General features: G+C 45.3%; 1 protein-coding gene across 6 annotated transcripts in view; it reads left to right on the top strand.

Moving 5' to 3' along the window:
* NFAT5 (nuclear factor of activated T cells 5) overlaps window positions 1-25,656 on the top strand; it is an 852,247-nt gene that overhangs the window by 508,140 nt on the left and 318,451 nt on the right. For all 6 annotated transcript variants that reach the window (XM_029608296.1, XM_029608298.1, XM_029608295.1 and 3 more), the window contains one exon: window positions 13,634-13,766. In XM_029608296.1, the coding sequence (XP_029464156.1) occupies window positions 13,634-13,766 (133 nt within the window). The remainder of the gene's footprint in view (window positions 1-13,633; window positions 13,767-25,656) is intronic.

Genomic DNA, 25,656 nt, shown 5'->3' with positions numbered 1-25,656 from the left:
ACAGCCTTATTTCAGCAAGCGAGATACTGTACACTCTTTATCCGTGAATTCATCCCAAGGCTCCCTTGGATTAATTGCTATCTGCTATTTGTGCTATCTGGTTATTTAGCTCATATATTTCTGCTTCTTCATAATGTGCTTTCCGTTTATTTAGTTTATATATTTCTGCTTATTTAGCATTAGCCTCGCTCTCCAGTAGATCTCCCGTACCTCCCCTCCCCCCCTCTTTTTTGACCCCTTTCAGCCCCACCTTTTTTGATATGTGTCTCCTTACTATACCTAGTCTACACCGCCCCTCCCTGCATAAACCTCTCCCTGTACACCTACACCCTTCCAACCATCGCAAATCCTTAGTGCCCATCATGATATCATCCCTCACACAATTTCTGGGCCTAACCACTCTAGCCATCTCCCTATTTAATGCACAATCCATCCTAATAAAAGACCCCATACTCCATGACCTGCTCACGGACTCCAATCCTGACATTTGTGCTATAACTGAGTCCTGGCTAAAGAACACAGATCATGTCTTCATAAACCAGCTCCCTCTACAGACCTACGACATCTTTTCTATCCCAAGACCTAAAAAGAAAGGTGGAGGGCTACTCCTGGCTGCCAACAAACGCCTCAGCCTCAAACTCCATACCACACATCCCCCTCCTAAACTAGAAATTGGGCTGTTTAAATCCAAATCCCTACAGGTCTGCCTCATCTATCCCCCCCAGGCCTACTCGAACATGATCCTTCCCCCATCATCGAATACATTGCTGACAACATTAAGTCAGACATCCCCACAGTTATACTAGGAGACTTCAATCTCCATTTGGATGTCTGCCCTGCCACTCCCGCCTGCGAGATCTTACTGGACACCTTCAAGGCCCTGGGTTTTAGACAGCTCATCACTGCACCTACACATAAAGCAGGTCATACCCTTGACCTCCTCTTCGTTAACTCCCATTTAATAGCACCCAATACACCTGCAGTCACCCCAGTCCCATGGTCCGACCACTTCCTCATCAACGTCCTCCTTACTACCAACACCCCCCCCTCCCGCTTCACAAAATCATAGTAAAATTATCTCTTTCCATAAACCCTGCTCCACAGAGGACCTTACCCTAGCGTTTGATAAAGTAGCCAAGAATCTTGACCTTACCAATCCTGACACTGCTCTACTCTCTTGGAACAATCTCACTACCATAGTAGCCAATGAGACCTGCCCCATTGTCCACAAAGAAATACCCTTTATGCAAACAGAAAAAAAAAACATGTTACACTGCTGATCTAAAAAAGATAAAACAGGACCTGAGATCCAAAGAACGTACATGGCGTAAACAACCTTCCCTTTCACACAAAGCAGCTTACAAAAACGCATTACACACTTACCATCAAGCCATTCTCCAAGCTAAACGAGATTTCTATTCCTCAAAAATTCATGCCTATCAATATAATTCCAATGCTTTATTCTCATATGTTGCAGAACTTACAAAATCCACCCCCTTATCCCCATTGAGGAAAATGCCAGTAATAAATGTGAAGAATTAGCGATGTACTTCAAGAACAAAATCGCCAATATCCTCCTTCGCTTCCCCACTAAGCCTTCCCCCACCTCTCCGCTCCCCAACGACAAGATCAACCTTGGGTCCCTCTACCCTACTACAACCAAGGAGATTGAATCCATTCTAAAAAAGATGAAACCAGCTACTCATATCTCAGACGCAATCCCCTCGAAAACCCTCCTCTCTATCCCCTCCACCATTGCAAAACCCATTGCTGACTTAATTAACTGCTCCATCACATCTGGAAGAGTCCCAGACCCACTTAAACTTGCTGTCGTCAAGCCACTCCTCAAAAAACCTACTCTCGATCCCACAGACCCAGCAAACTACCGGCCTATCTCCAACCTGCTCTTCATTTCCAAAATCCTTGAAAAGGTAGTTAACATTCAGCTTACTGATTTCTTAGAAGACCATAATATCCTACATCCATCACAATTTGGTTTCCGTAAAGCACGTAATACGGAAAATCTCTTACTAGCAATTAAAGACACAATCCTCAAAGGTATGAATCATGGAAAATCGTACCTACTTGCCCTCCTAGACATCTCGGCAGCCTTCGATACTGTCAACCACCAAAACCTAATCACTCGCCTAGCAGAAATAGGTATTTCAGACACAGCCTTATCTTGGTTTTCATCCTATCTCAACCATAGAGAGTACCTAGTAAAAATTGATAAGTATGAATCCTCACACATCCCTCTCACACAAGGCGTCCCCCAAGGATCCTCCCACCCTTTTCAATATTTATCTCCTGCCACTCTGCCATCTACTCGCCAACCTAGGCCTGAAGTTCTTCTTATATGCAGATGTGCAAATCCTCATCCCCATTCAAAAATCCCTCAATGAATCCATGCAATTCTGGGAATCATGCCTTGCTTCCATCAACTCCTTACTATCTAACCTCCACCTAGCGCTAAATGCATCAAAAACTGAAATTCTCATTATCTCCAATCATCCGGACTGTATATCCCACTCTACCTTTCATAATACAGCCCCAGCCCACACTCCGCTGCAATCCGTAAGAGACTTAGGTGTCTTCCTAGATCAACACCTAAACTTCAAACCCCACATCAACTCTCTCTTAAAGGGGTGCTTCTACAAATTACACATCCTTAAAAATCTCAAACCTCTACTCCACACTCAAGACTTCTGTACAGTACTGCAGATGAGCATTCTCACTAAACTGGACCACTGCATCTCCCTCCTTCTGGGCCTGCCTGTTTCCACTACTAAACCCCTCCAAATTTTGCAAAACGCCATGGCCAGGATCATAACCAACACCCGTAAAAGGGACCACATCACCCCCATATTAAAGGATCTGCACTGGCTGCCTGTTACCTTCCTCATTCAATACAAAACTCTCACCATCCTTCACAATACTTTGTACAAACACAATCTCCCTTGGCTTGAGGAAATGCCACGATTCCGTTCCGCTAATCGCCCCACCAGAACTGCCCTTGCAGGCACCCTTCACACCCCGTCCCTCAAAACCGCTCACCTTGCCCTCACCAGAGAAAGAGCCTTTTCCATCGCTGGCACCTCCCTCTGGAACTCCCTTCCTACTGATCTCCGTCTAGAGCCATCCTTACACAATTTTAAAAAAGGAATCAAGACATGGCTCTTCAAGCTGGCCTACCCCGATGCCAACCAAACCTAGCCAGTCTCCCTGACCTACATCTATCTGCCTGCCCCTAGCCACCTCGCCTTCCTATACCCCCCACTGTAGCCCCACCCCCCACTCTCGCCAAGAACTCATCTTTGTAATCTTTTGTATATTTTGTATATTTGCTTTCGGTCACTACAGTTATAATAGTTTCTGATGTACGATGTTTATTTAGTCGCTTAACATGGTTTTCTCTCAGCCTTTCTTCTTATCTTCGTTCCTATTTTTCTCCCTCAGCATTTCTCTCTCCCCTCCCTTCTTCCCCCTCTTCTTGCCTGCTCCCCTCTCCCCCTCCCCATTCATTGTAATTTTCCATTCTCTTCAGTTTATTGTAAACCGATGTGATGTGACTTATGAATGCCGGTATATAAAAGTTCATAAATAAATAAATAAATCTCAATTTTCTCTCCATCCCACCAGATTCCCCGCCTCTAATGGCGTGGAAAACATCCGAGCATTCATTGCTCCTGGAGCAGGAGGTCTCCCTCCTACTCCAGTCCAGAGCAATAGAACCAGTACCATTCCCTCAGCAAAGTCTCGGGTTCTATTTCCGGTACTTTCTAATACCCAAAAGATCAGGAGGCGTTCGTCCAATTCTGGATCTACGAGCCCTCAACAAGTACCTCCAGAGAGAAAAGTTCAAGATGGTAACCTTGGGCTCGCTTCTTCCTCTTCTACAAAGAGGAGACTGGCTCTGCTCTCTCGACCTCCAGGATGCATACATTCATATTGCGTTAACTCCAGCTCATCGCAAATACCTGAGGTTTCTCGTAGGCCCCAAGCACTATCAGTATCGCGTGCTTCCATTCGGCCTAGCGTCTACACCATGAGTCTTTACAAAATGCCTCGTCATGGTTGCCGCCTTCCTCAGGACTCAAGGTGTTCACGTCTACCCCTATCTGGACGATTGGTTAATCAGGGCTCCGACTCAGCAAGCCGCTTTGTCATCCCTACATCTCACCTTAACTACTCTAATTTCACTCGGATTTTTAGTCAACTATGACAAATCCTGCTTAGTCCCATCTCAAACCTTATCGTTCATTGGAGCAGACTTGGACACCTTACAAGCAAAGGCTTTCCTGCCTCGACAACGAGCCCTCACTCTCGTATCTCTGGCGCATCAGCTGCAGTCTCAACGCTTGACGACTGCTCATCGTTTTCTCATCCTCCTAGGACACATGGCGTCCTCAGTTCAGGTCACCCCAATGGCTCGCCTGGCCATGAGAGTCATGCAGTGGACCCTAAGGTCACAATGGACTCAATCCCTTCAGCCCCTGTCGATCATTGTCCACGTCACCGACTCACTCCGTCTGTCTCTTGCCTGGTGGACGAATCAAATCAATCTACAGGGCTCGCCCTTTCAGGCGCCAAACCCTCACATAACTCTAACCACCGATGCTTCCAACTTCGGGTGAGGAGCCCATGTGGCCGATCTCCAGACACAAGTTTCTTGGTCTCCAGAGGAAGCCAAACACCAGATAAATTTCCTGGAACTACGAGCAATTCAATGACTTGAATGGACAGGATCGCCTGTCCAATCAAGTCATCCTGATCCAGATGGACAACCAGGTGGCCATGTGGTACATCAACAAACAGTGAGGCACAGGATCCTACCTTCTGTGTCAGGAAGCTGCACAGATTTGGGCGGAGGCCCTCTCCCACTTGATGTATCTCAGGGCCACCTACTTGCTGGGAGTGGACAACGTGTTGGCAGACAAGTTGAGTCGCAGCTTCCAACCCCACGAGTGGTCTCTAAACCCCTTAGTAGCGAACTCCATCTTCCAAAAATGGGGTTATCCTCAAATAGACCTCTTTGCGTCACCCCAGAATCGCACAGTAGGCAATTTCTGCTCTCTCACTCGCAACCAACATTATCCTTCTCTCTCTCATGGGTAACCGGTCTCCTATATGCATTCCCTCCACTTCCACTTCTCTCGAAGACTCTCATGAAGTTATGTCAGGACAAGGGTACCATGATCCTCATAGCACCCCACTGGCCCCGCCAGTTGTGGTTTCCAATACTTCAGGATCTCTCCATTCGCAGGCACATTCCTCTGGGAACAGACCCGCTTCTAATCACTCAAAACGACGGGTGCCTCCGTCAACCCAATCTGCAAGCCCTGTCCCTGACTGCATGGATGTTGAAAGGTTAATCCTTCAGCCGCTTAACCTTTCTGATCCAGTCTCCCGTGTCTTGATTGCTTCATGGAAGCCTTCCACGAGAAAATCGTATTCTTACAAATGGAACAGGTTCACGTCATGGTGCTCTTCTCATGCCCTTGATCCCTTTACCTGTCCAGTCCCTCAGTTTCTAGACTACCTCTGGCATTTGTCAGAGTCAGGTCTTAAAACGTCCTCTATCAGAATGCATGTCAGTGCGGTGGCCGCCTTCCATAAAGGTATCGGGGGTGTCCCTATCTCAGTACAGCCCCTTGTAACATGCTTCTTGAAGGGCTTGCTTCACCTCAAGCCTCCACTGCATCCTCCGGCCCCTTCTTGGGACCTTAACCTGGTTTTGGGTTGGCTCATAAAACCACCATTTGAGCCTCCCCAATCCTGTGAACTTTGCTATCTCACATGGAAGATGATTTTCCTTTTGGCAATCACTGCAGCTCGCAGAGTTAGTGAGTTACAGGCCCTAGTTACCTAACCGCCTTACACTAAACTTCTACAGGATCGGGCGGTTCTTCGCACTCACCCTAAGTTTTTGCCTAAGATATTATTAGAGTTTCATCTCAATCAATCCATTATACTACCTACCTTTTTCCCCAGGCCCCATTCCAATCCAGGAGAGCAGGCTCTGCATACCCTTGACTGCAAATTGGCTCTAGCGTTTTACCTAGACCGTACAGCTGCCCACAGAAAGAGCACTCAATTATTTATCTCTTTCCATCCTAACAAATTGGGGCAGCCAGTAGGTAAGCAGACTCTCTCCTCCTGGCTAGCGGAGTGCATTTCCTTTTGCTATCAGCAAGTGGGCATTCCACTTCAAGATCGTGTTAAAGCACACTCTGTGAGGGCCATGGCGACTTCAGTAGTACACCTACAATCTGTGCCACTTCCTGACATTTGCAGGACTGCCACCTGGAGTTCTCTCCATACTTTTACAGGCCACTATTGCCTAGACAAAGCCAGAAGACAAGATTCCATCTTCGGCCAGTCTGTCTTGCGTAACTTATTTACGACGTGACGTACCAACACCCTTCTCCCTGCCCGGTGGGGTTCAGGATGCCCTACCCCAAATTCTACCCCAATTGTTGTGCCTGTTGCACGTCTTGGGTACATTTGGTGCATGTCCGGACATCCTTGGCTCAGTACTCACCCATATGTGAGGACTACCATCCTGCTTGTCCTGTGAGAAAGCAAATGTTGCTTACGTGTAACAGGTGTTCTCACAGGACAGCAGGATGTTAGTCCTCACGAAACCCGCCCGCCACCCCGCAGTGTTGGGTTCGTTTTCTTATTTTATTTTTTGGCACTGCCTGTAGCTTTGTAACCAGACTAAAGAGGGACCCCTGCTGGCTGCAGGGTTAGTGCCATGCTGGGCATGCCCAGTAGGGGCCAGTCAAAGTTCTAGAAACTTTGACAAAAGTGTTCCGTGATTGGGCTCCATTCTGTGATGTCACCCATATGTGAGGACTAACATCCTGCTGTCCTGTGAGAACACCTGTTACAGGTAAGCAACATTTGCTTTCCCTTTGACATTCGAGACTTTTGTCTTGCTGCTGCAAATCGCTATTTCTTTAATTTACCTCAGTTTCCCTGTGGTCCAGCTTACTGTCACAGTGTACTTCCATCTATACTGTGCTTGCCTTGAATTCTTTATTCTTTATAAGACCTCATGGGTAGGGTGCTTGGTAAATACTGTAAATCAGTTTCTGAATTCTGAGAAGTAACAGGATTTGGAATAGTAATGTGTTCGTGGAACTTCTTGGTCTCGCACCTCTTCTTTCAGAATCGTGTTGTCTGAAGAGATGAAGACTCTGTGATTTCTCCTAGAGTGGTTGCGCGGCCAGATATGTGGCAATTTTAGATCCTGCATGCACATACATGCGTATGATATAAAATAGCTTTGGTGGGCGTATGTGTGCTCCTTGTTTTACAGGTGTATGCGCACAGCTGTGCAAAGTCCGGTTTTAGCTGTGCAAGTTATGAAATTTTATAACAGGTGCACATCCACACCATGACCAGTTTCACCAGTTCATCCACCAGTTTGTCCACTCTACAGCTAGGTCCTCCAAAACCCCCCCCCCCCCCCCCCAAGTTAACCCAGACCCCTCAAACACTTCAAATATGCCTGGAAGTAGTTTTATTAAGACTTACACCTCCTCCATAGCAGAAGTATCTTTATGCTCATATATACCTGGGTGCGCATTCAGGCACGCAGATACTTGTGTGCACTTATCTTGGCCCTGCCCTGAAATGCCCACACCTTGCCCCTTTTTTTCCTGATGCAAGATATTTGCGCATTGGGACTTGTGCGCGCATGTGGGCGTCTTATAAAATCGAGTGAATACGCTCATGTGCTAGATGTGGATGCATTTCCCAATTTGGTGTGCACCAGGCTTTTAATATTTATATTAAAATGTCTTTAAAGTAGGTATTGTCAAGGTCATATGGAGGGAGCTGGGTTCAATTCTTGCCTTGGGTCTTCTACTCCCAAAATTAACCAGGGGTTGATGATGCTGTAAAAGCAATATTCTCTGCCCTGAGGAGGGAGGGAACAGTGACACAAGGTTTAGGGCCCGTGATTGAAGGGTTCTAGAAGGAGCTGTCTGTGCATAGTGCCCAGCTAAGGACGGTAGTACTGACCTGAGTTAAAAGGGGTTATATAAATCCCCAGGCTCACAGTGCCAGATCCCAGCCCAGATTCCAATTTGAGTTGGAAGCCAGAAGGAGCAGGAGAAAACTGCCAGGTTAAAAAAAAAGTCTAGTTTTTGTCTTCTCTGAGAAATAGTTTCCTGTTGCAAAGCTTTCTGATCATATGTTACCAACTAGGTGATCTTTGAATGTTCATATACTTGAACATTAGGCTTGTTCTGGTCTTTGTTCTCAAGATTGTTCATAGTTATCAGAATTAATGTATACACCATATTATCAGGAAGTATTTTTTATCACAGAGGAGTAGTGGAATACCGTCCTGCAGGAGGTGGTGGAGACACAAATAGTAATGGAATTGAAAAAAACAGTGAGATAAACATGGAGGATTCCTGGAGATGCGATGGTAATGAAGCATTGAATAACCTGCATAGAGCCACAGTTCAGCTCCTTGCAGCACTGGTTTGCCTGCTTAGTGCTTCCGGTGCACTGGGGTATTCCATCTGGAGCAGCAATTATAGCACTGGGCAGACTGCATAGACTATTTTGTCACTGTCTTACAATGTGATAGATCTATAGAGAATACTTGTTTTGAAGAAAGGATAATTCCTTACCTGTAAGAGTTGTCCCTCTGGTTTTTCGCCACTTCTTTGTTGCATTGTTTTGCGATTTCTAGATCCCTTTTCTGTTTGGTTCATGTCAGTACCTCAACTTTTCCCTTGGTTTTCTGAGTCCCAGCTAACAAACCTTTGACCAGTCCTCCAGCTTTCTTAATTACCCTTCTTTGTATTGCATCTAGAGCATCTCTTCTTTTTCATATCATAAATAAGCATGGGTGTAGCTTGCGTGTTACGGCGGTTACTACCCCGAATCAATTAAGCCTGATACTTCACTTGGAATACATAATCCAGCGCAGCTCACTGCTTCAATGGCAGGGGGGAATAAAGAAAAGAGGATTTATATTCAGACAACAACCAACAAGCACTGAATTGCACAGGCTGGGTAAACAAATAAGCATGGGAGTAGCTTGCTTATTGCAGCAATTACTACCCCTAACCAATTAAGCTAGATACTTACAGGTCCTTGGCTCCATGTCATCTACTTTGGAACTCGACCCCTGGGCATTTGCTCATATGAGGCCTCTTCAGCAATCATTACTGTCCCATTGGAATCCAACCTCAGAACAGTTTCATCTTCCACTTCCAATTACTGACTCGGCATGGTCCAGTCTGCCTTGGTGGCTTTCGTCCAGTCATCTTTGCTATGGAGTGAACTTACAGGTTCTGCGCTGGACAGTCATGACAGCGGATGCCAGTCTCTTCAGCTGGGGGCAGTGGTCGCCGCAGGAAGCGTTGTGGTCCATCAACCACCTCGAGACATGAGCAGTACGTTTGGCTGTCCAGGAGTTCTTACCTCTTGAACGCGGTTGCACTGTCAGGATTCCGTCCGACAATGCGACTACAGTAGCCTATATCAACCGCCAAGGGGAGACCAAGAGTCGAGCAGTGGCTTGGGAAGCAGAACAGCTTATGTCTTCGGATAGCAGCTTCACATTTAGTGGGCTCCAACAATGTGCAAGCCAATTTCCTCAGCCGTCAGCGGTTAGACCCCGCAGAATGGGAGCTTTCAGACGAAGCGATGAGCCTCATCATACACAGATGGGTTCCCCACCTGGATCTCATAGCAACTCAGAGGAATGCCAAAGCCTCCCGCTTCTTCAGTCACAGGAGAGAGCAGGGAGTCTTCCTTGGCCAACTGATGTTCTCATTTATGTGTTTCTGCCATGGCCTCTGGTGGCCAGGTTTCTCAGAAGGATAGAGATCCACCCTGGAGGCGTGATACTGATGACTCTGGAGTGGCCCCAATGGCTGTGGTTTGCAGATCTGATCAATCTATCAGTGGGACAGTCCGTTGAGACTGGGTCATCTTCCAAACCTGCAACATCAAAGTCCTGTATTTTTCGATCAGGTGGATTGCTTTTGTCTAGCGGCTTATTTATGTTTATTTATTTAAAAGTTCTTATTTTACCGCCTATACAATTTGTAGTGTATCTAAGTGGTTTACAAGCACTCAAAGAGTACATACATAATAATTAAAACATCATTATAGTCAAAAGCTACAATAGATAAGGATAGGGCTAGATAAGAATAGAATTAAATTGTAAAGGTTAAAAACTGATTAAAAGAAAAAGTTGTTGCTAAGAACCTTCGGGTTTACCATATGCATAGGTGCAAAGGTTCGTCTTAAGGGCTTTTTGAAAATATTGTAATAAGGTGAATATGGTCTGGGAGAGAGTTCCATAATATCAGACCAGTGATTGAGAACGCGTGCCTACAAGTTAGGTCCAGTCTGGCTGTTTTTGCTGTGGAAACCTCTAGCATACATTTGTCCATAGATCTTAGCTGACGAGGTGACCGGTAGATTCTTAGTGTACAGCAGTGTTTCTCAACCTTTTTTCTGTCAGGACACACCTGAGAGATGACACTCACGTGCGTGACATACTGAACACATGACCATCATGGGACTTAAAATAAGCATATGCTCTGCATCCATAGGAGTCCCTCACTCCTATGGATGCAGAGCAGAACTAAGACAACTTACCATACAAAAAAGATATTCTTATTCTGGTCTCATCTCAATAACAGCATCACAAACTCCCTCTATTACCAGGTACATTGTAAAATAAAACAAACAAACCCTACTCTGTACATGTCTATCAAACCTGCCATACCTCAGGAGCACTAACTGACTTCAAGAAATGAAACAGCAATAGCCCTACCCATGAAAAGGCAGCAGTTCACCACTAGTAAAATATCATATTGACAAAGTTGACAAAGTTCTCATGAGAGGCTTCTAGGAAAAGTAAAAAGTCATGGGATAGATGGCGATGTCCTTTCATGGATTACAAACTGGCTAAAAGACAGGAAACAAAGAGTAGGATTAAATGGACAGTTCTCTCAGTGGAAGGGAATGGGCAGTGGAGTGCCTCAGGGATCTGTATTGGGACCCGTACTGTTCAATATATTTATAAATGATCTTTGAAGAAATAAGACGAGTGAGGTCAACAAATTTGCAGATGATACAAAATTGTTCAGAGTAGTTAAATCACAAGCAGATTGTGATAAATTGCAGGAAGACCTTCTGAGACTGGAAAATGTGGATAAGTGCAAGGTGATGCATATAGGGAAAAATAACTCATGCTATAGTTACACAATGTTAGGTTCCATATTAGGAGCTACCACCCAAGAAAGAGATCTAGGAGTCATAGTGGCCTGAATGTGAGCATCAGCAGCCTCACTGCCAGGCCAGGCAGAGGAAGATAAAGTTGGTGTCTTGCCGGGCCCATATGAACAGGAGTTGGTGATATCGCGCTCTGATATGACTGAAGGAGGAGGGAACAACCTCCCACTGGCCAGGAAGAGAAGGAAGCAAGAGCAGCTTCCTGTCATACCCAATAAAAGAGAAGTCAGTTAACTCCTGCCCAGACTGGTGTCCCAAGTTCTGTCCTTTTTGCAGAATGGTCTGGTGAAAGGTTTATCGTACACCTCTTTGTGAGTCCAGGTATCCGCCCTAGCCGGATTTAGGGGCAAGATCCGTGGCAGGTCGCTAGCGGCACATCCGGACGTAGTGTAGTTCCTTAGGGGAGCGAAAAATTTGCGCCCTCCATCTCGAGCTATTTGTCCATCATAGAACCTTAAGTTGGTCCTTCGGGGCTTGTGTGCAACACCGTTCGATCCTCTTAAGAGGGCTACCGTTAAGGATCTTATGCTGAAAATGGTCTTCTTGGTGGCTATTTGTTTAGCCAGAAGGGTTTCAGAAATTCAGGCCTTGTCCTGCCAGGAGCCCTTCTTGCAGATCTCGAATTCAGGTGTTTTTTTGAGGATGGTTCCATCTTTTCTCCCTAAGGTAATGGCATTCTGCTTGAGTCAGTCGGTGGAACTTCCGACTTTTCCGGATCTAGAGTCGAATTTGCCCCGTGTCTCGGAGTTCAGGCGTTTGGATGTTAGGTGGACTTTTTTACGGTATTTGGAGGTAACCAACAGTTTCAGGGTGTCAGATCACCTTTTTGTGCTGTGGAGTGGTGTAAAGAAGGTTCAGAAAGCTTCAAAGGCTACGAGTGCTCATTGGTTGAAAGAGGCTATTGGTGCGGCTTATATTTGTCATTTGACTCAATCTCAGGCTGCCTCCTAGGCAGCCTGAGATTGAGTCTCCTCAGGAGATATTCCGAGCAGCGACTTGGAAGTCGTTGCATACCTTTGCCAGGCATTCTAGATTGGATGTTCAAGCTCTGGAAGTTGTTGGTTTTGGAGAGGGCATCATTCGAGCGGGACTCTCGCGGTCCCTTCCAGGTTAGGGAAACTTTGGTACATCCCAGGAGTCTGAACTGATCTGGGTACGTACAGGGAAAGGAAAATTGGTTCTAACCTGCTAATTTTTGTTCCTGTAGTACCACAGGTCAGTCCAGAACCCGCCCAGCTCCAGAGAGTCCACTCGTTCTGTCTGTCTTGTCTGTGTTTAGTTATCTGAAGAATTGGCACAGGTTTTTTCTCTGACTTTAATTCTGTATCATAGTTCTGTTTGTATTTTCTCTGCTCATTCAGGGGATTTTTGTGTTCTTGATTTGGTATCAGCTTGGGTACATAGCAGTACTGAGGGGTTTGCAGGTGGTACACCAGGTTATATGCTGGTGGTTCTGAAAATTTTGCTGTCTCCATCTGCTGGAAGGGAGGCAAAACTCAGGAGTCTGGACTGATTTGTGGTACTACAGGAACGAAAATTAGCAGGTACGAACCAATTTACCTTTTCTGCCAGGAACATTGTAAAAAAAAATAATAGTTTGAGGGTTATATTCTTTGACACAGCAGTTTCTTCCTGCTCCTTTGTACCTCCAGTTTGGTCAGAAACAGGATTAGAATCGGGCACCTTAAGCCTTCATTCGCAACTATGCAGGCATTTTCTCCCTGTTTGTCACCCCACCCCAATTTACCAACTCTGAGCCAGGGACAATGAACCAGTGCTCCTTCTAGATCCCTGGAATCATAGGCTCTGAATCTGGCCACCAGGTGTCACCCTTAAGCAATGACTATGACTTTCTCCCCGAGTCGCTCCAGCACCAGCCAAGCTGATGAGCAGAAGACCCAGCTTGGATCAAACTAGGGACCTTCAGTATGGAAATGCACAGCACTTGCCAGCTGGGTCACTGAGCTGTCCCTAAATAAATAGAATTTTGTAATCGAATCTGACCTACTGGAACCCAGAGCTTTCATCCTCTCACATCATGAAAAAGATTTTTAAAAGTTCAGCAGATTTCAGCATAAAATACCAATAATCTCTCAGATATAGAGCATTTACTGTCAGTTAATATCTCTCTGCCTGTCCAGTAAATGCCTTTTCCATTGGGGATTGTTGCCTAATTGAAGATGGGATTCATTTTATGTAGGAAAATGCTTTTATGTTTAATTGTAAGTAGGATAAAAAAGAGAAATCTGGGCATTTCTGTTACTTGCTAGGGTTATCTTTCTGTGTTCTTTGTACTAGAAGAACTATTGTCAGTGAGGATGTTCAGTTATAATCCTTGTTTTTCTTTCTAATACAGAATCATCTTATTGTAACGGTTCCTCCATATCATGACCAGCACATCACCTCTCCAATTTCTGTGGGTATATATGTAGTGACCAATGCTGGAAGGTCCCATGAAGTACAGCCATTCACATACACTCCGGCCACAGGTATGGAAGTGAGACCGATGCAAGCTTCTGCTGGTCTTCTACCTACTGTCATTTACATGTAATTGCATCACTTTACCTTACTTTGAAAGTATTTACCTACAAAGCTTATGTACAACCTATAAAAAGAACAGAGGAAGTAAACAACTTTTTTTTTCACCAAAAGGGGAGTAGAGGCATAGAACAACTGCCCGTGAGAGGCAAGAAAGCAAAAATTGCTTACCTTGAAATAGGTGTTATCCAGGACAGCAGAATGAAGTCCTCACATATGGGTGACATCATTGATGGAGCCCTAATGCGGAAAGCTTTCTGTCAAAGTTTCTAGAAACTTTTGACTGGCACTCTGAGCCCACTGAGCATGCCCAGCATGCCGTGATATTCTCTGCCACAGGGGTCTCCCTTCAGTCTCCTATGTAGCAATAAGCTTTAGCAACAATAAAATATAAAACGTATCGACCCAACTCCGCGGGGTGGCGGTGGGTTTCGTGAGGACTACATCCTGCTGTCCTGGGATAACACCTATTACAAGGTAAGCAATTTTGCTTTATCACAGGACAAGCAGGATGCTAGTCCTCACATATGGGTGATTAGCAAGTTATAGGCTGAGTCATTTTGTAGTGAAGCAACATTGCAGTATTGTTGGTAAAAATGAGGCAGCCGAAGATCACAGCAGGTTGGATGTAGTAGGAGTTGGGGTTATACTGGAAACAAGTTCTTTAAGACAGATTGTCGGTAGGCTGAATCTTGTCGTCCTTCTTTGTTCAAACAGTAATGAGCTGCAAAGATGTGAAGAGAACTCCATGTTGCTGCTTTACATATGTCAAGAATTGGCACTGAACAATAGTGTGCTACTGAGGTTGACATTGCTCTTACTGAATGCGCCTTACTCGCTCTTGGAGAGGAAAGCCTGCTTTTTCATAGCAAAATTGTATGCAATCTGCTAGCCAGTTGGAGAGAGTATGTTTGCCCACTGCTTTACCCGGTTTGTTTGGATCAAAAGATACAAAGAGTTGAGTGGATTTCCTGTGGACTGCAGTGCGGTCTAAGTAATATGCTAGCGCACGCTTACAGTCCAAGGTATGTAAGGCCCGTTCTCCTTGGTGAGAATGAGACCTTGGAAAGAATGTGGGTAAAACTATGGATTGGTTCAAGTGGAATTCCGTAACTACCTTGGGGAAGAATATTGGATGTGTACGGAGAACCACTCTGTCATGTAGGAATTTTGTATAGGGTGAGTACGTGACAAGTGCTTATAACTCACTAACCCTTCCAGCTGATGTAATGGCTATAAGGAAGATAGTCTTCCATGTGAGAAATTTAGGATCACAGGAAGTCATGGGTTCAAAAGGAGAACACATGAGTCTTGTTAAGACCAGATTCAGGTCCCATTCTGTGACTGGTGACCGAATTGGTGGTTTAAGTTGAGTTAAACCTCTCATAAACCTACTAACAAGAGGTTGTATGGATATTGGTGCATCTTGCACTTAGGTGTACTCTGACAGATGAAGTCTGGAGACCAGAGTCCGAAAGATGGCATAAATAGTCCAGCAGAGAAATTGTGGGGCAGGAGAAAGGGTCAATTACTCTTTGCATGCACACAAAGTAACCTTTTCCATTCGAAGATAATTCTTTTGTGTTGAAGGTTTACGTGAAGCTATAAGCACTTGAGATACATTGTTGAAGATTAGGTGGTTGTAAAATCAAGCTTTAACATCCATTGCCGTCAGAGATAGAGATTGAAGGTTGGGATGGCGCAGCCGACCCTGATCCTGAGTGAGAGAGTGGAGCTACACCCAGGCGAATTGGTTCTCTGATCGAGAGGTCTAGAAGTGTGGGAAACCATACTTGTCAAGGCCAGTATGGGGCTATGAGTATCATGGACCCCTTGTCCTGTTGTAGCTTCACTAGAGTTTTGGTTATGAGCGGTATCGGAGGATACACGTATAGAAGGTCTGAGGTCCAAGGGCGAGCAAAGGTGTCCTTGGATGGTTGGTGTTTCTGTCCTGGCAGAGCGCAGAACTTGTCCACTTTGTGATTCAGGTGGTGATACAAAGAGGTCTATTGTTGGTTGCCCCCAACCGTAGAAATATCCTGGTCGCTACTAAGGGATCCAGGGACCACTCGTGTGGTTGGAGCTGACGACTGAGTCGATCTGCCACTATGTTGTGAATGCCTGCCAGATAAGTGGCCCAGAGAAACATTGAGTGTGTTAGGGCCCAGCCCCAAAACTGTGGGCGGCTTCTTGACAGAGGAGATGCGAGCCCGTACCTCCTGTTGTTGATGTACCACATGGCTACAGTGTTGTCCGTTTGGATCAGAACAGTCTTGGGCAAAAGGCAGTCTTTGAACGCATGCAGTGCATAACGTATAGCTGAAGTTCCAGGAAATTGATTTGAAATGTGGCTTCGAGTTTCATCCAAGTACCTTGGGTCTGGAGATTGTCTATGTGAGGCTCCCCAGCCCAAGGTGGACGCATCTGTAGTTAGTTATCTGTGGGGACTGGTTGTTGGAAGGGCAGGCCCTTGCGCAAGTTGTCCTTGCTTGCCCACCAAAGTAGAGATGAACGCAGTTGGTGGGTTATTTGGAATTGGAGAGGATAGTGGTTGAATTGGCTTGGATCCATTGTGATCTTAAAGTCCATTGGGTTATTCTCATGGCTAGTCTTGCCATAGGAGTAACATGACTGTTGAGGCCATGTGACCCTAGTAAAGTTAGAAACTGATGAGCTGTTGCTTGTTTCTTTGAGTGTAGCGAGTTTGCCAATATGGAAAGTGTACGCCTGCCCTATCCTCGGTAGAAAGGCTTTCGAAAGTATGGTGTTCAATCTGCTCCTATGAATTGAAGCAGGAGAGACGGAATGAGATGGGACTTTTGATAATTGATGAGAAAGCCCATGGAGTGTAAGTAGCGCAATTGTCAACTGAGAGAAGCCAGAGCTCCATGTTGAGATTGACTTCTGATGAGCCAGTCGTCCAGATAAGGGAAGATGTGGACACTTTCCTTGTGTAAATGTGCTGCTATTACTGCTAGGCATTTTGTGAATACTCTGGGAGCTGAGGCAAGTCCGAATGGTAGTACTCTGTACTGGAAATGCTGATAACCCACCAGAATTGCAGATACTTGCGATGAGGAGGGAATATTGGAATGTGAGCGTAAGCGTCTTGTAGATCCAGAGAACAAAGCCAATCTCCTGTTTGAAGAAGTGGAAGCATGGTGCCTAGAGAAACCATCCTGAATTTTTCTTTTTTTCAGAAATTTGTTCAGATTTCTGAGGTCTAGCATGGGACATAGGCCTCTGGTTTTCTTTGAAATGAGTAAATAATGGGAGTAGAATCCTCTGCCTTCTGAGTCCGGGGCGGCAACCGCCTCTATGGCTCTGGCCTCTGGCTCTCAGAAGGGTGGATAATTCTGCTTGTAGATGGATTATGTGATTTTCGCTTAGTGGAAGAGGTTTTGGAGGAGAATCTCTTGGAATTGAGACAAAATTGAGTTGGTAACCTCGAGATATTATTGAGAGTACCCATTGATCTGTTGTTATTTATACCCAGTGGGTTGTAAAAGAGGAAACTCGGCCTCCTACTGGTAGAATCCGTTGTGGGTTGTGGAGATGGCTTTGGTCTCTGTGATGGCCTCAAAAAGCCTGCAGCCGGTCCCATCTGCGGTGGAGTTGAGGCCCTAGCAGCTCTAGGTTGCCTGGGCTGAGATCTTTGCTGCAAACGAGAAGATCTGCCCCTTGATGCTGGAGGGTAATAACGCCTCTGCCTGTAGAATGGTCTTTGAGATTCCTTCCTAGGAGGGCGGCAAGATGATGATGCAGCAGAATCCTGCGGAACTGACGACAGTTGACGCAAGGTTTCTGTATGTTCTTTCAACTTTGTCATGCATAGGTTGTCCCCTACGCATGGCAAATCAACCAGTTTTTCGTGGACCTCAGGCCTGAGGTCCGAGGCCTTCAACCATGCCCAGCGACGTGCACTTATTCCTGAGGTCACTACTCTGGAAGCAGTTTCAAAATTGTCGTAAGCGGCTCGGACTTCGTGCTTACCAGCTTCAAGCCCTTTGTGTATTATGGCTTGAGCTGCTTCTTGGTACTGCTGTGGTAACGAATTTGAGAGATCTTGCATCTGTTTCCACAGGTTCCTCTGGTATTGCATCATATATAGCTGATATGACGCAATCCTTGTATTTAGCATTGCTCCTTGATAGACTTTCCTGCCCAAGGAGTCCAGGAATCTGTGATCCTTCCTAGGAGGAGTGGAGGAATAAGGTCTTATTCGCTTAGATTTCTTTTGTGCAGACTCCACAACAACTGATTGATATGGCAGTTGTGATTTTTGGTATCCGGGGACAGTTTGAACCAAATAAGTGGTGTCCACTCTCTTGTTTATGGATGGTACTGAGCATGGATGCTCCCAGAGTCTGTGCTGTAATTCTAGCAGAACTTCGTGGACAGGGATGGCCAAGACTTCTTTTGGAGGGTCCACGAACTGTAGGACTTCCAATGTTTGTGTCTTGTGACCTCTTCTGATACCAAAGTAAATGGTATGGTGTCTGCCATATCCTTAACAAAATTTGTAAAGGATAAATCTTCCGGTGGGGATTTCTTCCTTTCTTCCGGAGGAGAAGGATCAAACATAAAACTCTCAGAAGAAGTATCCGTATGTTTGTCTTCCCAGGAATCGTAAGGATCATCTTGATGTGGAGAAGTGGGAGAAGACCTTGGTGGTCGAGAAATCCCTGAAGGACCTGGCTGTAGATCATCCAGTGTTATCCTTCCAGGGACGTCTTCCTGGGGCTTGGCTGGAATCGATGGTAGAGCACCAATGATTGCGTCGAATCTGTTCATCAGAAGCTGAAACAACGTTAATTCTGGCTGTCTTGGGGCCCTGGTGTTGGCATCGACGGAATTGGTTCCAGTATTGGGCCAGGCATCGGTGATGGTAGAGGCATCAGCATCGACGGCCGCTTTGGTGTTGGTGCAGGCTTTGGTATTGGTACCGGCATCTGTGATGGCATCGGTGCGGGCACCAGTATCAACGTCGGCGAGGGCGGCGAGGGCATCAATGGTCGCTGGTCCTTCAATGCTTGGAGCACCGCTTGACAGATAAAATCTGTCAGTTCCTCCGTGATAGCTGGTGCAGGCAGAGCAGCTACACATGGTGGCGGTGGTGGTGGTGTTGGTCTTTCCACAGGGCCCTGTGGAGGTTCGATGATCGGTGTATCGAGAGGAGGTGAAGGCCTTGGCGTCGAAGGCCTTGGTGTTTCTTTAAATCGAGTCCGTTTTGCAGTCGATTTCTCTGGGGAGAGAAGCGCCTCCGGGATCGATGGGTGACAATGCCGATGGCGATGCTTTGGTCGATGTTCTGCCGCTGACCTTGTTGATGCCATGGATGGGGTCAGCGATGAACGATCCCCCGAGCCCTTCTGAATGATGTTTTTTGAGGATTAAACGTTTCGAGACTCCAGCCGGAGACGATTGATTAGACGTCGACGGGGAAGGCAAAAGTTGTAAATGGAATAAATGCTCCATCTTTTCTTGGCGGCCTTTTCGACCCTTCACGGTCATTTCAGCACACACTTGGGACAGGCTGTTACATCGTGTGTTTGACCTAAACAAAGGACAACACTCGAGGTGTGGATCTCTAATGGACATAGTCCTATTACAATTGGGACATTTTTTAAATCCCCTGGCCATATTTTCGTCGACAGCCATCGATGAAAATGAGAGAAAAATGAGAAAAAAATATTTCTACTCGAGAGAGTAAAAAAGAGACTAAATTTACTCACTAGCCAGTGGTAACACAAGAGACCCCGATATGGGAGAGAAATAAATGTTTTTTAAATCTGATTTTAGTCAGACAGTATGTGAGAAAACTCAATCAGGCTCCTGCTCCGCAATGCCAACAGCAGTGCGGAAAAACAAAGACTGAAGGGAAACCCCTGTGGCAGAGAATATCATGGCATGCTGGGCATGCTCAATGGGCTCAGAGTGCCAGTCAGACGTTTCTAGAAACTTTGACAGAAAGTTTTCCGCAATAGGGGCTCCATCAATGACTGTCACCCATAGATGTGAGGACTAGCATCCTGCTTGTCCTGGGATAAAAGATGTTGTCATTCAGAAATACGTAAGTATAGGCACAGAGAGGATCTGTAGTGTAGGGAAAGTGGGCAAAGATGGTGTGTTGGAAGACTGCACACAAGTGCCAAATTTGTTGCAGGTTCGTTCTGTGGGTGTTGTAAGACACATATCCACTGCCCTGATACTCTCTTACTGTCTCTGTGACCCCAACACTCTTTCTCTCTCACTGTCTCTCACTCTGTCTCCCCTGCCCTGAAACATAAACAAAGCCAGTTTCCTGTGGGCTCCCTTCCTGACAGGATCTGCTACGCAGAAATACTTCACACCACACTCGCACCTTGAGTCAGCACAACTATAGATGCCATGATAAGCAGTGTTCTGGTCATACCCTGGATCAGTCCAGACTCCTGGGTTTTAATAGAAACATAGAAATGAACGGCAGAAGAAGACCAAATGGCCCATCCAGTCTGCCCAGCAAGCTTCACACATTTTTTCTCATACTTATCTGTTTCTCTTAGCTCTTGGTTCTATTTCTCCCTTCCACCCCGCTTTAATGTAGAGAGCAGTGATGGAGCTGCATCCAAGTGAAATATCTAGCTTGATTAGTTAGGGGTAGTAAGCCGCGCAATAAGCAAGCTACACCCATGCTTATTTGTTTTACCCAGCCTATGTATATACAGCCCTTATGGTTGTTTTTCTTCTCCCCTGCCGTTGAAGCAGGGAGCTATGCTGGATATGCGTGAAGTATCAGTCTTCTCCCATGCTGTTGAAGCAGAGAGCCATGCTGGATGTGCCATCGAAAGTCGAAGTATCAGGCACATTTGGTTTGGGGTAGTAACCGCCGTAACAAGCCAGCTACTCCCCTCTTTGTGAGTGCGAACCCTCTTCTTCTCCCCTGCCATTGAAGCAGAGAGCTCTGCTGGATGTGTGAAGTATCAGTTTTTCTTCTCCCCTGCCGTTGAATCAGGAGAACTATGCTGTATATGCATGAAAGTGAAGTATCAGACTTATTTGATTTTGGGGTAGTAACCGCCGTTAACAAGCCAGCTACTCCCCTCTTTGTGAGTGTGAATCCTTTTTTCCACATTTCCTCTGCTGTTGAAGCTTAGAGCGATGTTGGAGTCACAGTAAGCATGTTGTATGTTTATTTAATAAGGGTATTGACTCCAGGCAGTAGCCCTCATTCTGGCGAGTCACCCACTCTTCATTGGCGGCCGCTTGACTTTATGGATCCACAGTGTTTATCCCACGCCCCCCCTTTGAAGTCCTTCACAGTTCTGGTCTTCACCACATCCTCCGGAAGGGCATTCCAGGCATCCACCACCCTCTCCGTGAAGAAATACTCCTGACATTGGTCTGAATCTTGCCTCCTGGAGCTTCATAAATCGTGACCCCTGGTTCTGCTGATTTTTTTCCTACGGAAAAGGTTTGGCGTTGTCTTTGATCATTAACACCTTTCAAGTATCTGAAAGTCTGTATCATATCACCTCTGCTCCTCCTTTCCTCCAGGGTGTACATATTTAGATTCTTCAATCTCTCCTCGTATGTCATCCGATGAAGATCCTCCACCTTCCTGGTCGCCCTTCTCTGTACACCGCCTCCATCTTGTCTTTGTCTTTTGAAGATACGGTCTCCAGAACTGAACACAGTACTCCAGGTGAGGCCTCACCAAGGACCTGTACAAGGGAATAATCACTTCCCTTTTCTTACTCGATATTCCTCTCTCTATGTAGCCCAGCATTCTTCTGGCTTTAGCTATCGCCTTGGTCGCATAGTTTCGCCGATTTCAGATCATTAGACACCATCACCCCAAGGTCCCTCTCCTGCTCCGTGCACATCAGCCTTTCCCCGCCCATCGAATACAGTTCATTCGGATTTCCACTCCCCATATGCATGACTTTGCACTTCTTGGCATTGAATCTCAGCTGCCATATCTTCGACCCACTCTTCCAGTGTCCTTAGATCTCGTCTCATTCTCTCCACTCCTTCCGGCGTGTCCACTCTGTTGCAGATCTTAGTGTCATCCGCAAAAAGACAAACCTTACCTTCTATCCCGTCCGCAATGTCGCTCACAAAGATATTGAACAGGACCGGTCCCAACACCGATCCTTGCGGTACAACCACTTAAAACCGCTCTCTCTTCAGAGAAGGTTCCATTTACCATCACACATTGTCTTCTGTCCGTCAACCAATTTGCAATCCAGGTCACCACCTCGGCACTCACTCCCAAGCTTCTCGTTTTATTCACCAGTCTCCTGTGCGGAACCGTATCAAAAGCTTGCTGAAATCCAAGTATATGATATCGAGCGCTCTTCCTTGATCCAATTCCTTGGTTACCCAGTCAAAAAAGTCAATCAGATTTGTCTGACAGGATCTTCCTCTGGTGAATCCATGCTGCCTCTGGTCCATCAATTCTCTCGTCTGTAGATAGTTCACTATTCTCTCTTTCAACAGTGACTCCATTACTTTTCCCACCACCGAAGTGAGGCTAACCGGTCTGTAGTTACCAGCCTCCTCTCTGTTCCCACTCTTGTGAAGCGGGACCACCACCGCTCTTCTCCAATCACTCGGCACCACTCCCGTTTCTAGGGATCTATTGAACAGGTCGCACAGCGGTCCCGCCAGCACATCTCTGAGCTCCCTCAGTATCCTTGGATGAATCCCATCAGGCCCCATGGCTTTGTCCACTTTCAGATTCTTTAGCTCTTCCCATACATTATCTACTGTAAATGTATTTTCCTCTGTTCCGCTTCCCTCCAGTTTCTTGTTGTGTAGAGATGGTCCTTCTCCAGGGTCTTCTTTAGTGAACACAGAGCTGAAGTATTCGTTTAATATTTCTGCCATTTCTTCGTCTCTCTCCACAGATTGATCATTTCCACCTTTCAATTTCACTATACCACTTTGGACTTTTCTCTTTTCGCTGATGTATCTGAAAAATGTTTTGTCACCATATTTTATCTCCTTGGCAATCCTCTCTTCCGCTTGACTTTTTGCCAACTTGATTAATTTCTTAGTCTCCCTCAGTTGAATCAGATATTCTTCTTTGTGCTCCTCCCTTTGGGATCTTTTGTATTTCTTGTATGCAGTTCTTTTAGCTTTAATTTTGTCAGCCACCTCCTTTGAGAACCAGATAGGTTTCATTTTTCTTTTGCTTTTCTTTACATTTCTAACATATAGAGCAGTTGCCTTGGCGATTGCTCCTTTTAGATTGGTCCACTGCTGATCCACATCTCTCTCATTTTCCCATCCATTTAGTTCTTCCTCTAGGTAACTTCCCCATTTCCTCAAAGTCTGTGTTTTTGAACTGTAAAACTCTGGTCTTTGTGCTTCTTTTCCATATTCTTTTAGTGATATTAAACCATACCGTTTGATGATCACTGGTGCTGAGGTGGGCGCCCACCTTGACATCAGAGACGATATCTCCATTATTGAGCACTAAGTCGAGAATAGTTCCTTCTCTCGTGGGTTCCAATACCATTTGTTTGAACAATGATACTTGCATGGTATCCACTATTGCTCTACTGTTTTTAGATTCTGCAGATGGGATTTTCCAGTCTACATCTGGCATATTAAAGTCACCAACGATCACCACTTCCCCTTTCTTACCTATCTTATGGATGTCTTCAACCAGATCTCTGTCCAGCTCTTCCTTTTGGTTTGGAGGCCTGTAAACCACTCCAATATAAATGGATGCTCCATCATCTGTTTTTAGGTCGACCCATAGTGCTTCTTCCTTGCCCCAACTTCCTTGCAGCTCAGATGCTTGGATATTATTTCTGACATAAAGATCCACACCTCCCCCTTTTCTATCCACTCTGTCCTTCCTTAACAAGTTATAGCCTGGTATTGCCGTATCCCAATCATGAGATTCTGTGAACCATGTCTCTGTGATAGCAACGATGTCCAGTTCTGCCTCCGTCATTAGGGCCTGCAGATCTGGGATTTTATTTCCCAAACTATGAGCATTTGTAGTCATTTTGCCTCCCAACCAGCAGATGGAGACAAAGAAGAAAAGCTTTATTGACATTGCTACTTAACCTAGTGTGCCACCTGCAAACCCTCAGTATTTATTTGCCTCCAGTAGATGGCAGAGGTGCAAAATCTGCAGTCTTGAGATTTAAAAAAAAAAAACCCCAAAAAAAAACCACCAACAAAAACAAGAAATAAAGAGACGTGTGCTTCCGGAGGTGTTAGGTGCTGTGGAGGACCAGCCCACCAGTAGAGCAGGGCGAATAGAGGGGTTTCTGACCCTCTCTTTGTCTCAGTCCATGGACAGTGAGGAGATTGAAAACCAGTGGTCTAGTTCCCTTGTTTTTACCATGGAGATTGGACACTGAGGAGACTGAAAGCCAGTGGTCTGGTTTTCTCATTTTCCCCATGGAGATTGCACTCACTCTACCCCTCCAACAGCTGATGACAGATCAGGGAAGTATTCCTGCTTTATTTCTTCTTGTTTTTAAAAAAAAAAAGAAAAGGCAGCTGATGAAGAGAACGACGTGGCTAGGACCGCAGGGAGAAGCTTGAGGCTTAAAGCATCAGCTCCTGGGAAGGCCAGGGTCCGGTTCTTAACACCACAAATCATTTTGGGGGAATCGTGCTCAGCCTGGGTAGCATGGATGCACAGGCCGTATGCGGCTAGGGCCGTGGGTAGAGTCTTGAGGCTTTGACTGCAAGAAAAGTTGGGATCTGGTTCTTACTACCATGAGCCTTTTCAAGGGAATTTATTTATTTATTTATTTCAAGATTCTTATATACCGCGGTACGTATAATGATACATCACCTCGGTTTACAGACAACATTAATTTTAGCAACAGGCTTTACATAAAACAGTTTATACAAAATTAAACAGCATAAATATATTAATAACAGATTTTACAATTAACCGTTTTAAAGAATATGTAAACAATTCGCATCTTTAAGCTTTACATTAATCAAGTTTCCATAAACCAAAATATAACTACTGTAACTATAATAAACCAAATAGTTTAACATAATGGAATAAACCAGAATGTAATTTAAGCCATTAATCTGTTGGAGGGAACATTAAAGACAAGTTTAGGTTGCTTCACAGAATTTACAAACATGAGAAGTAGGGGGATGGGGAACAGTGGGATTATCAATGTGAAATAAGCAGAGGGAGTGGGAAGAACATGACGATAACATGGATCAGATGAGAATTAAAACAATAAAACTGAATTTGTCTGTTAGTTCTTGATCATTGATAGAAAGCTTGTTCAAACAGCCATGTTTTGAGATTTTGTTTGAAAGTTTTGTGGCAGGAGTCGAGACGCAAGTCCAACGGCATATTGTTCCAGATTTTAATACCAGCAATGGTAAAAGACCGTTCTCTTGTAGATACATGTTTGATGTGTTTGAGGGAATGGGGGGTTAGTTTTGCTTGGTTGATATTTCTTATTGGTCTATTAGAGGTGCGTAATATGAACTGATCAGAGAACCATTGCATCTCATGATTGTGGATTGCTTTATGGATGAGTGAGAGTATTTTAAAATTGATTCTGAAAGATACAGGGAGCCAATGTAGGTACATGAGAGCTGGGGTGATGTGTTCGTGACGTCGAGTATTAGTGATTAGGCGAGCAGCAGCATTTTGCAGCATCTGTAATGGTTGAATTGAGGTTTTTGGGAGCCCTAGCAGTATTGCGTTACAGTAGTCAATTTTTGGTAAAATTGTTGCTTGCAACACTGTCCAGAAGTCTTGAGCATGTAGAAGGGGTTTAATTCTTTTCAGGGTATGTAATTTAAAGAAGCCGTTTTTGATTGTGGCCGAGATGAACTTCTTTAAAGAGAAGTGAT

The sequence above is a fragment of the Rhinatrema bivittatum genome, chromosome 7 (genome assembly GCF_901001135.1).
Source record: "Rhinatrema bivittatum chromosome 7, aRhiBiv1.1, whole genome shotgun sequence".
Lineage (NCBI taxonomy): Eukaryota > Metazoa > Chordata > Amphibia > Gymnophiona > Rhinatrematidae > Rhinatrema > Rhinatrema bivittatum.
This window is presented reverse-complemented; position numbering and strand designations above follow the sequence as displayed.